The 11,603-nt window shown below is 39.8% G+C and overlaps 3 protein-coding genes across 11 annotated transcripts in view; 1 reads left to right on the plus strand and 2 right to left on the minus strand.

The window, feature by feature from the left end:
- The window catches only part of twnk (twinkle mtDNA helicase), a 6,985-nt gene extending 2,293 nt beyond the window's left edge, over positions 1–4,692 (minus strand). The window contains exons 1-3 of one of the 2 annotated variants that reach the window (XM_077503883.1): positions 4,546–4,692; positions 1,353–1,971; positions 595–1,294 (exon numbers count right to left, since the gene is read on the minus strand). In XM_077503883.1, the coding sequence (XP_077360009.1) occupies positions 595–1,294; positions 1,353–1,971; positions 4,546–4,574 (1,348 nt within the window). In that variant the 5' untranslated portion in view covers positions 4,575–4,692. Of the gene's footprint in view, positions 1–594; positions 1,295–1,352; positions 1,972–2,306; positions 2,451–4,545 lie in introns of those variants that run through there. The other variant, XM_077503882.1, reaches the window with a different exon arrangement.
- On the minus strand, positions 3,378–11,529 carry LOC144005585 (uncharacterized). Of its 8 annotated transcripts, none has more exons than XR_013279618.1 (8): positions 7,423–7,919; positions 7,014–7,087; positions 5,786–6,042; positions 5,651–5,713; positions 5,480–5,539; positions 4,831–4,961; positions 4,686–4,749; positions 3,378–4,598 (listed from the first exon to the last, which is right to left on the minus strand). XR_013279618.1 is itself a non-coding variant. In XM_077503892.1 (8 exons), the coding sequence occupies exons 4-8, from the start codon at positions 5,933–5,935 to the stop codon at positions 4,737–4,739; spliced, it is 417 nt and encodes a 138-aa protein (XP_077360018.1). In that variant the 5' UTR covers positions 5,936–6,042; positions 7,014–7,087; positions 10,902–10,986; positions 11,397–11,529; the 3' UTR covers positions 3,378–4,736. The 8 variants fall into 8 exon arrangements, 7 of the variants coding, with proteins under 7 accessions (XP_077360018.1, XP_077360020.1, XP_077360019.1 ...); XM_077503892.1 differs by lacking the exon at positions 7,423–7,919 and adding exons at positions 10,902–10,986; positions 11,397–11,529 and having other exon boundaries at positions 3,378–4,749; XM_077503894.1 differs by lacking the exons at positions 7,014–7,087; positions 7,423–7,919 and adding exons at positions 10,902–10,986; positions 11,397–11,529 and having other exon boundaries at positions 3,378–4,749.
- On the plus strand, positions 8,820–10,447 carry mrpl43 (mitochondrial ribosomal protein L43). The gene is made up of 3 exons (XM_077503897.1): positions 8,820–9,113; positions 9,179–9,285; positions 10,200–10,447. The coding sequence occupies exons 1-3, from the start codon at positions 8,983–8,985 to the stop codon at positions 10,400–10,402; spliced, it is 441 nt and encodes a 146-aa protein (XP_077360023.1). The 5' UTR covers positions 8,820–8,982; the 3' UTR covers positions 10,403–10,447.
- Positions 11,530–11,603: the final 74 nt, after the last annotated feature.

An 11,603-nucleotide genomic window follows, 5' to 3' on the forward strand; every position in this document is an offset into this window, starting at 1 on the left:
ATTTTTTTAACGCGCGATTAATGACCACCCCTTACTTGGGGGAATTCCAGTCGCAACGCTACCGACACGTCCACATAAAAATTTTGCAGTCATAAATGGAATAATAATGCACATATTTGTGGAGATTGGGGTCAAGTTGTATTTTACAATTTTAAAAATGTGCAGAATTTCACAAGTTACTTCATATTAAAGATTAGATATCGCTCTTAATATGAAAAGAAAAATGCACTGAGCTGTCACCAATATCTTACAAATGCAACAGTGCCATCTAGTGGCAGAAAGAGGACCAACCTAAATCAACGTCACACTAGTTTTCTTTTTAATTTTAACCCAGTTGTATTATTATGAAATTACTTTATCACTGACTAAAATATGCAATATTTCTATTAGTTGAACATTTTTTCCCCAATTTTCTTTTGTATTATCAAGAGTATGAAAACTTGGGAAAAATATTTTATTGTACATTTAGAACAGATAGTAAATTTTACGATTAATTGCGAGTTAACTATTGAAGTCATGCGATTAATTACGATTAAAAATTTTAATCGCCTGACACCACTAATTCAATATTATGTAAAATTATAATATATCAACCTGTGAAAACGGTGAGTTCTCCCTTGCGGTGTCCCTTCATGATCCTGTTGAGCTCAGGAAAGCGCGCCCACTTGACGCCGGCCACCTGCTCGGTGTTCACCATCTCCCCGTACACGTCCTCTCGGAGCTGCTTGAAGGACACGATGGACTTGTGCGCGGCGGGGATGGCGGTCGCCACGAGGCGGCTCAGGTTCTTTCCCTGCGCCAGGGCCTCCCCGGGACAGGGCCGGAACTCGCCGGGCCGCACCAGCCAGCAGCGGCGCAGGCCCAGTTTGCGGGAGAAGATCTTGGACGCCTCCCAGGAGCGCACGTCGCCGCCCAGCCACAGCGTGACGCGCTTGAATTGCTCCAGGTAGGGCAGCAGGGCGGGCGGCAGGCAGGCGACGCCCCGCGGGAGGGCCACGCTGGCCAATCCCGTGGCCTGGCTCACCGCCAGCGTGTCCAGCTCACGGCCCGTCAGGACCACGCTGGCGTCCATGCGGCTCAGGAGAGGGAGGCCGAACAGGTTGTTGTAGAAGGTGCACCTGGGGACAGTCGCCTCGTTATAATGGACGCCGTCGGCTGTGCTTTGCGCCGAGAGGAGCTTCAGCCCCTTCAAGGAGGAATCGGGACCACCGAACCAGGGGAAAACCAGACTCTTGGTGGGTTTGAACAGCCGAACGCCAAACTTCTTCAGCGTTGCGTTGGAGATCTTCGTGATCTGCAACAAAACACAATTAGTCGATTTTACTCAAAGGCCAAATCGGCCATCACAGTACCTGGAACATGGTTTTGATGAGCGTCTCCTCGTCCTCCGTCAGATCCGAGAAGGGCACCGATGCGGACCAGATGCTCCTCACCTCGCTGGCGTCCCTCTCGCTCTGCTCCTGCTCCTCGGCGCTCTCCTGGTAGTCCACCAGCACCTGCGGGCTGAGGAACTCGCGCTCTTCCGCCTGCATCACCTCCAAACAGTCCTGGAGGTCCTCCCAGCTGCCTGCCACCTGCGTGTCCATGCACAAAAACTGCCCATTGGTCTTGTCCACGAACAGAGAGAAGCGCTCGGCCCTGGAGGCGGCGTCCATGAAGATGGTGGGAGCGTGCAGGCAGCTGAAGCCGTCGTGGAAGGGGACATCCTTGGAGCGTAGGTACTGTTTGATTTCCGTGATCGTGACGGCGCTAGTTGGCAAGTCCACTGTGGATTTGGCATCTTTTTTGTACGTCCTGGACAAGAAGGAGCCCGTGTCCCGCAGTGTGAAAGTCCACAAAGCCGCAAAACCTCTGCTATGAGTCAGGAGAGGACAGGATGGGAAATGTCTTGGGTAGGGAAATCTTGGGGTCGCTACTGGAAAGAGACCCCTCAGAAGCAATCTCCTCCACATCGGACAAAGTAGATTGATCCTGCGAAATATAAAGTGAGAGCACAACGAGTTTATAAACAAAACAAAAAAATGTTTCGAAGATGTACTGAATGAACTTTTTAAAAACTGTCTCGTGGAGAATGTGGAATTGTGGGAAATGTCGGAAAATTGTGGAACCTGAAAACCCAAGATTTTTTTTATTTGAATAGTTTGAATCGGTTGAGAATATGGAATTACAAAAAGTAGTGCAGAATAATGAAAATGAACATGTTTGGCGGGGAGAATAACGTGTGAATACTGCTTGTTAACATTCACGCAATTAGAACGATCAGCAGCCACTAACTCTACTTTAGGATCAAACTTTGTGCATCTTACACGATTAGGCGCCTGCATGTGTCCTCATCCTGTCCTCTATGCATATGCGTGAACCCGGGCTTTTCGGTGCCTGTCCAAAAATGTCCGTGTGAAACATGCGCCAAATAAGAACGCACCAAATACATTTCAGCGACTCACAGGGCTATATATTATTATTTTAAAAGGTAAAAACCCAAATTAATATTTTATATATATAATTAAAAAAAATAGTAGTGATGTTGGATGCTCATTAAAGGTGTTAAAACAGCTTGAAGTGTATAAACACATTCGCTTTCTGAGTAATTGTTTCACCCGGAAATATAACATTCAAGGACCGTGTGACGTTCAAAATAAGTTCGTGCAAAACATGCAACAAACGGGAAAGATCGGCATTTTAAATGTAATATTTTATAAATCCAAGGGCGTTATATCAGTATTTTAAAATATAATAACCATATTATTACTTTTCCCTGGTGATGCATAGCCATTTAACGTCGTTACAAAATATATTACGTCAGTCTTTTTTTTTTTTTTGTCTTCGTTTGTTTTACCCGGAGTGATGTAATTAACGGACCAAAACAATGCAAGAGTATATGAAACGTGCATTAAATAGCATGTAACAATATCCTTATTAATCGTTTTGTACGTAATATTATACGAGGAAGAATCTTTAATTCGTGCCTGGAAGACAGGTAAAAGAAATTCCCCATAATCTGCTGACTAGGTCTGATACAATAAATCTCGAGTTTCTATCCGTCTCCTCCCACCTGCAGTACTTGTCCATATCTTCGTGATCCAATCGGTATCGGGGCACAAATCTTTCGAAATGCCTTACATCGAGAGAACCTTTTCCAATAAAGTCTGTTCTGCTTAATGCTAACACACAAGCTAAAACGCCATAAACATGCTGACAAATAGATTGTGTATCACTATCTTCTGTGAAGAAAAACTGACATTACTGTGGCTTACTGAAGAGTTTTGACTGGCTCATATTACTGTATGGATTTAAAAAGTACAATATTAGACAGTGCTAATATGAAAAGTTTAATTTAGGGGCTACACACCTGTTCAAATGAAAAGAAATTAGACCAATCAAGTCAATAAATACACCTTTAATGTGATTAAAAACCTGTTTAATTAATAAAATTGAAAAACCAACAGATTTTTATAGTTGCATAAATCTACACACCCTCAAACTAATACCTTGTCCCAATACATTTGGCTATATTACAGCATCTATTTTTTTTCTAAGGTATAAGCTTAGTGTGATACATTATCTTCTTTTCAAACGCAGTCCCAAATCTGTCAGGGTAGTATTTTAGAGATGACCAGTTTTGGAATTATGACCAAAAAGTTTAACCTTTGTTTCACATTTAACATTTCTGGTGTATTTATTATATTTTATTTTATTTTTTCAAAATTCAGCCATTCTTGGTTGTTTTTCTTTATAAAGCTCTTGCAATCCTACAGCATATTCCGGATATACAGTATGAAGAGGACAAGAGATTGTTGTAAAATCTACAGCAATATCGTGATATTAAAACTGCCACAATATCGTCGTCGTCACGTTCACAATATTTAAAAGGAACACATCTGCTAAAAAAAAAAAAAAAAAGTCACATTGATTTCCATTTGTGCAGTTCTAGCACCCTCTGGTGGCTAGTTTATTAGTGCAATTTAATTTTCATTAAGGATGTTTTGGCCTTCTATGTTTAAAATTATGCTAATTGACAGATGAAGGGGAACCTAATTTTCTTGTGAAGCGATCAATGTGTGCTTCCATTAGCAAGTAAGTGCCTCAATATTGTTATTACTATTGTAGGTGGTTTATATGCATTGCTGTTATGTACAAAAGCACAATATTGTGCTTTTTTAGTATGTGCTTTTTTCTTTTTAACAATATAATGACCTTTTTTAAATATTGTGACTCCCCCCACAATATCGTGATAATTATCGTATCGTGATGTTTGGATATCGTTACATCCCTCGTACTAAAAAATAATCATAACTTGCGATAAATTCCTGCAGCTCCTTCAAATTCTGGTGGCCTCTTGACCAGTTTTCTCGCTCATCTTTTTCACCAATTTTGGTGGGATGTCCATTTTTTTGGCAATGTGTCAAATTTTGGCTAGCCACACAAAGCAAAAAAGAAATGACAAAGTTGACAAAAAATTAAGAAACAAAACTCTCGAGTCTAATAAAACAAAGATGTATAGATGCTATACGTCATGTTTGGAGGTCACCATGCATCGCCCATCACCTGTTCAAAACCATTTTGACGTCAAGCATCGTGGTGGCCGCATCATTCTGCGCCTGCAGGAATGTTCGCCAGCAGGAGAAGACCGGTCAGGAATCGGATTGAGTGACAAAGGAATGCAGCAAAACGTCCCCGATGAACACCTGCTCCGGAGCGCTTTTCACCTCAGGCTGGGGCCGACGGTTCATCTTTCATCAGGACAAAGACCTTCAGCACACCGCCAAGATATCAAATGACTGTCTTGGATGTCTTGTTGTGAGCTTGAACTTGTTGTGACAATGCACTCACCTCAACTGGCACTCCAGCAACTGAATTTCCAGGTCCGCTTTTCTAATCTGCCGATCCAGGAAAACCATTTCTTTGTCTGTTTTCGCAATCTTTTTTAGGAGGTGGATTTTATTTAAATCCGTAACTGTTGACTGGAAAACACAAAGATGGCATTTCATATACAGAATCGTCATTAGAGTTACCGTATTTTCCGCACTATAAGGCGCACCTAAAAGCCTTCAATTTTTTCAAAAGCTGACCATGCGCCTTATAATCCTGTGCGGCTTTTATATGGATCAATATTGAGCCGCAACAGGTCTCGCTGTCAAGACGCTATTGGTGACCCTGCACGATCGGTGACGCGCACGCGCAGAAGATCCCGCCATCTTGGTTTGCTAGCTAATACTAATACTTTACCTCGGAGAAAATAATAAAACAGCTGTTTATGCATTTTGGGAGTGAATTGAGTTGTCAGAAAGCTGGTTTGTAATCTATTAATAAAGTTTGACTGACCTATCTGACTGTTTTGTTGACATTCCCGTCAGCGCAGCACCATCTAATGGATGCATAACGTAACCACAGCCTTTACTGTAGTGCCTTATATATGAAAAAAAGTTTTAAAATGCGCCTTATAGTGCGGAAAATACGGTACTATAAAGAAAAATCTTACTGTGTCAAGCTGTGCTGTGAAGACTGGAGGACCTTCGACTGGTTTCTGGGCAGTGGTGTTCTGTTAGAAAGGACAAGAATGTGCAAGTTGTTTGTACAGTTTGTTCTCATAAGCCCAGTAACACTAAATAAAAAATAAATAAACACTAAGTTGAATGCAACAAAACATTACTTGTACTTCTGCAGGCCTCTCTGGTTCGCTCTCTTCAGCAGCAAACAGTATTTCCTCATCTTTCTGTGATCAGAAGACAACGTCATACTTTTTAAAATAGCCATAAGATATATACGATAGAACTTGTGTACTTACAACTAGAACTATAGGGGGCTCTGTGGCAGTGGCAGAAAGGTCCTGATCTCCAACTGTTGAGGGGAGTTCGAATGAGAGTGCCGGTATATAGACGCCTGAGGTAACTGACTCGGACGAGCTTCCGCCAGAGGTGGCTTCAGTCGCCGGCATGCCTTGAACCTGGCTCAAAACCTGCTCCTCGGCCGGTGTCAACGTGGATAGTGGTGATGGCAAAGCGGCTCCAAATTGTCGACGGGCCTTTGCCCTCTTTCTGTTGGCTGAGAAGAATTCAAATGTTAATCTTTATGTCACGAAGAAACCATATGCCCACCATTGGAGAAAATATGCAATCCTGTCTTGAGGTGCGAATGTCTCGCGTCGCTCTGACAATTCTTATGCCTTGACTTGGGAGCAAAAACTTGCGATACCTCAACTCAATTTACAACAAGCAGCAGTGTGGCAACTTGAAGTTCACTGTCAAACAAAACAAAGCCAACCACCTATCTTAGCCTTTAAGTCCACTAGCTTAATGCTAATGCTAACCCATAAAGGGAAACACCATTTAAGTGGTAACGATATTTAGTCAATGATTCGTAGCCTAATGGATAAAATGTAATAAAAACAAAATGTCATGTTTCATTTTTTTTTTTTTTTTTTTTTTACTAAGAACAATATACACATTTTGATTTGTGGTAAGCAGGCATCCATGTGAAATAATATGATTAAAAGCATGACTGTTCAACAGATTTATTCTGTATGTAAAACTTTGGCAAGTTTTTCACATTTTATTGATTGAAGTATCAATTCTTTCATCGACAGCTAAAACATGAATATTGAGTTAAATATTACTCAGCTGCTCTACCTGCTGCTCTAAATATTTTTTATTTTATTTTTTTTAGAAATTTCACCCTTGCCCCATCCAAAAGTAGCGTTCCAGTCTTCCCCCAAAAACAAACAAAAAACGTAACATGTATTTTAATGAGCAAAAATAACACTCTAAAAACTGTACGAAAACATACAGTAATGACATAATGAAATAGAACATAAAGAAATAAACAGTCTTTGTTTTTTTTTCACAACTACGACACACAAATTCCTTGTGTTTATTTTTTAATATACTTTGCCAATAAAGACGGTTCTTAAAAAAATGACTACATAGATCAAATTGTGGTGAATCATTGAATATATGCTTTGTTAATTAATAAAGTCAAAGTGAGGTCCAGTCAATGCCGAACAAAATACGCCTTACCTGTCTGAACTATGTTTTTATATTTTGTTTTTAACTGCTGCCAAGTCCGTTTCTCCGTCACTTGATTGCACTGACTGAAAAGAAAAATCAGATGTTATTTAACTGCCTTTTAGATTACAAGCGTGGTTAAATGATAAATCAGGGAGTAAAATTATGGATACATGACCACCGTGATATTTCTTTTCAGTTTACAAATTATGCATCTTTACTCATCTAATCTATGCCAGTAATGTATGGCGATAGGCACAACAATTCAGTGCTCTTCCACTAGATGGCACAAGGTACAATTAACACACCTGTAAGTGTTTGACAAGTGAAGTCTTCGTGTTTCCATTCAACAAAATAACTCTGTTTAATTAAATATTGACAGATATTAAACCTCATGTAAATTTCAAAATTAAACCCTTACCTATTCACTTTTGCCGCAATTTGCTGCCAAGCTGCTACTCGCTCCTTTGATGCAACTGCAGTATTGCATTTTTTACGAAATATTTTTTCATGCTCTTTATACGCTTGTAATAGCACCTGCAATTCCAAAGTGGAAAAGTAGCTAGATCTTCTTTTATGGGTTGTCATGGTGCGTCGAGATAGCAGGCACCGATACTCGAAGTTTCGGTTTAGACTCTAGGTTTGTTGAACCTCCTTTGTGGATTAGATTACTTGTGTTGCCCGAAACAAGGCCGGTGCGAAACATGTACCGACAAGGAACGATTGACATTTGAAATGCTACATTTTAGCTATGCTATACACACATCCGCTGTCCTTTGTAGTCGTTTTTTAAAACACAAAACACATTTATTTATTAACATATATTTAGAATTAAAACATACTGATGGTGTCACTAAGTCTGAAAAGTCTTCTTTGCGGTTGTTTCGTCCGGAAATATATGATTGACGGCCTATGTCTGGGCCAAAGGCAGATCTATATATATGACTGAATAGTCGATAGTCCAAGACTTTTGAGGTCGCGAAGCCGCCATATTGCTGCTCCCAAGAAACGTTTCTCAGCATACGATCCCTCCATACACAGTATCGAAATTTGAGAATATTTGAGACAGTATTAGTAGAAAAGGCACGGTTTATGGTGTTTTAAATGTATTAAACATAAACAAGAGGAATTCATACATTTTGCAACTTGCCTTAAATACATGTATAAGTTGCTTAATCATGTTTAGTACAGGAAGAAACTTGAATATTTTTTTTATTAAATAATTATAACTATTCATATATATATATATATATATATATATATATATATATATATATATATATATATATATATATATATATATATATATATATATATATATATATATTATAATAATTATAACTGTAATTCAACAAAAGATGCCGCTGCCAAATCTAATATTGGGGTCTAAGCAACTGAGCGATAAAAGAAAAATGGGGGGTCTTCAAAGCAGCAAATACCGTCCACTTGTTGTTGTTTTTTTTTTTTTTTTTTTTTTTTTACTTCTTAAAAAATAATGACCACCCCAGCACTAAAGCCTCACCACGCCTCCGGCCTTATACTGTCTCATCTGTCTGCTCGCGAGGTGGGAGAAGCAAGATGGGCGCTATCCAGTCATACATACATGTCAGCGGGGCCAAAATAGCAACGCGAAAATAACTCGGTGCGAAACATGCGCCCATGAGGGAAAAAAAAAGATTTATATTTTACTTTTTAGCAATCAAATTGGTTGATATGAGCATAGAAAAATAATAACCACATTAAAAAAATATTTTTATATAATCAATATGGTAATTGTGAGCGTCCACATAAGTTGCAACGTGCTGTAGTAAGAAAATTATACGTCTTTTTGTTTCACCGGGAGATATATGATTGAAGCACTGTTTGTTGCCGTCCTCTGCCAATGTTGTTACTCGTCTTCGAATTCTTATTTTAAATCCCTCTGATCGAATCGTTTTGCATTTTCGTTCCTGGGGGGTTATAGCCACCAGAATAGATCAAAATGACATCCAGCGGGACGCCGAGTCGCTTCCTGAAAAGCGTCCTCCAAAACGGCGTGGGTCGTTACGTGTGTCAGCTTAAACGGATCTCCATCATCTTCTCCAAAAATGGACCCAGTTCGCTCGGTGTCAGGTAAGAAAAACATTACGCACATCATATTACATGGTCGTAATGACAGCATTATTGTTTTCTAACAGGGATTTTATTGAAGATGGAGTGGTGGATTACGCCAAAAAGAACCCTGGTACCGTCGTGTACGTGTCCCCACAGGTGTGCAGTAAACCCAAAATAGTGGCCGAATACTGTGAGTAGTCCTGCTTTTGAGTGTTTAACATTTGCACGCGATTTCACTAAAATATTAAATAAACAAATAAATAAATAAAAACAGACAGAATAGTAAAAGTATAAGTACATTTTCAGTCCCCAAAAAGCAGTAGACTGTAAAATAAATAAGTACATAAGTATTAAAGAGATGTCTGTTTTCAAACGTAGGGACTACTAGCTTACAAGTAAAAAGTCGCAATAAAAATAATACTCGTACTACATAAAAAAAATATTTTGGCTCAAATAACGAAGTACATTATTTATACTTACTAGGGGTGTTAAAAAAAATCGATTCGGCAATATATCGCGATATTACATCGCGCAATTCTCGAATCGATTCAATAGGCGGCCGAATTCATTTTTTAAATATCAATTTTTGATGGAAAAATATTCACTAAAACGTCTTAGGGTTCACACCTTAAGCATGGACGAATGTTATGTTAATGGAACATTAAGGCTTAAAATTTTATTTCAATGCTGTTCAAACATGAAACGGATTACAACCTGTATAAGACTGAAGTTTCAGATCAATAAATAATACATTTTCATACAAATATTACACTGTACAAGTTTACTGATTAGTATTTTCTAAATTTAAATAAAAAAAATCGCAACAATCGACTCATCGATTTGTATCAGGATTAATCGGTATCGAATCGAATCGTGACCTGTGAATCGTGATACGAATCGAATCGTCGGGTACGAGGCAATTCACACCCCTAATACTTACCACCACTTACTTTGCTGTCAAAATCAATCGCCTTAATCATACGTTGTTGTTACTCCTGTATCCCAAAAGGGGGCGCCCACACACCTGTTTGTCTCAATATTGACAGGGTAGTTCTTTAATGGCTGAAGTGTTGTTTAATTTTGACGTTATCTCGCCCCCCGCAGTGAACGGCAATGTGAGGGAAGAGATTGTGGCGAGCAAAACGTCCTCACAGGTTTCGGAGGTTCTCACCCTGCTAACCAACCAATCGGGCCTGGACGTGATCCGCATCCGCAAGCCTTTCCACACGGATAACCCCAGCATCCAGGGCTTGTGGCATCCTTTTACCAACCGGCCCCTCGTCCCTCGGACTGATGACAAAGTGTGACATTTTGGAATTGCTTCTATTGAATAAAGTTTTTTGTGTACAATATGTCACGCCTGTAATTGCTTGGACGCCCTTCTGTGTTGCATATTTGTGATGAAAATATTTGTTGTGTAAACACTGGCAGTTCAATGTCAAGAGTGTTTGAACAGCTTGTCAGAGTGAAAGCCTGAGCCATCAACTACACTGATGCCGCTCTGAAAAATAGTTTTTTCCAGCCCCTAGCAGCTTTATTTGTTTGATTCGTGTCATGTTTTTGTTGGAAAATGTCAGCTCTATACAGCCCGAGTTTGAATTGACAGTATCAGAGAGGTAAAGTATTCATTTAACAATATGCTAAATAGCCAATTCCTCCATGGCGCCTATAAATATGATTTATTTTAAATTTAAAATGACGTCACTAGGCGCACATCGCACAGCTTGAGCCACACTGTCGGACATATGGCATGGCTCAAAATAAAGATGCTGTTGCTAAGATACACCGCTCCGCTCTGTCACTCACACTCAACGGAGCCTGGTGGGGTCCATTTCCAGATGCGAAAAGGGACTGTGGCCCTCCAGCTAATTTAAGCGGACAGAAGTATTGCCTGAAAAACAAAAAGTGTAGTTTTCAATCTCACGACACATGCAAAAATGTTTTTCTGGTTTGCCACAGTTGGTGTAATGTTGTTGTGCAATTATTGCCATTTATTTGACAGTACATGGAGAAGAAATAAGGAAATAAACAAATATATACTTTACTCACATTATTGTAGTTACAGCAGTAGAGTTGAATTTATTTTAAGTTAAACACTATAAAATATCGAACCTGGCAAGCAATATCCATCTGGTAGCTCTCCACAATAATTTCGTCGGGAAAAGGCGGGTCATTCTGTACAATAATTCGAGCTAATTGGACGATGCGACATTCTACATGTTTGTTTTAATTAACCAATCACGGCCAGGGGTGAAAATTTCATTTTTTGTTCTTGTCGAAGGGGGGGCACGAAGTTCTTACCTGCTAGAAATGCACAAAGCGCCTCTCGTTGTTCCACATTCAACAAGGAAACGGTGAGTAATTCTGCGGGTACTTTATTAATTGTAGCGTCCATTCGTCCATGTTGGGTTTGTTTGTTAGCCCCTGCGTCGGCGCTGGCTTCCTGGTTTCGTCACAGTTGCATATCCCGCCCCCAAACACAACGTCGCTCTGTGATTGGTCCGAACC

This window comes from Festucalex cinctus, chromosome 17, assembly GCF_051991245.1.
Source record: "Festucalex cinctus isolate MCC-2025b chromosome 17, RoL_Fcin_1.0, whole genome shotgun sequence".
Classification (NCBI taxonomy): Eukaryota; Metazoa; Chordata; class Actinopteri; order Syngnathiformes; family Syngnathidae; genus Festucalex; species Festucalex cinctus.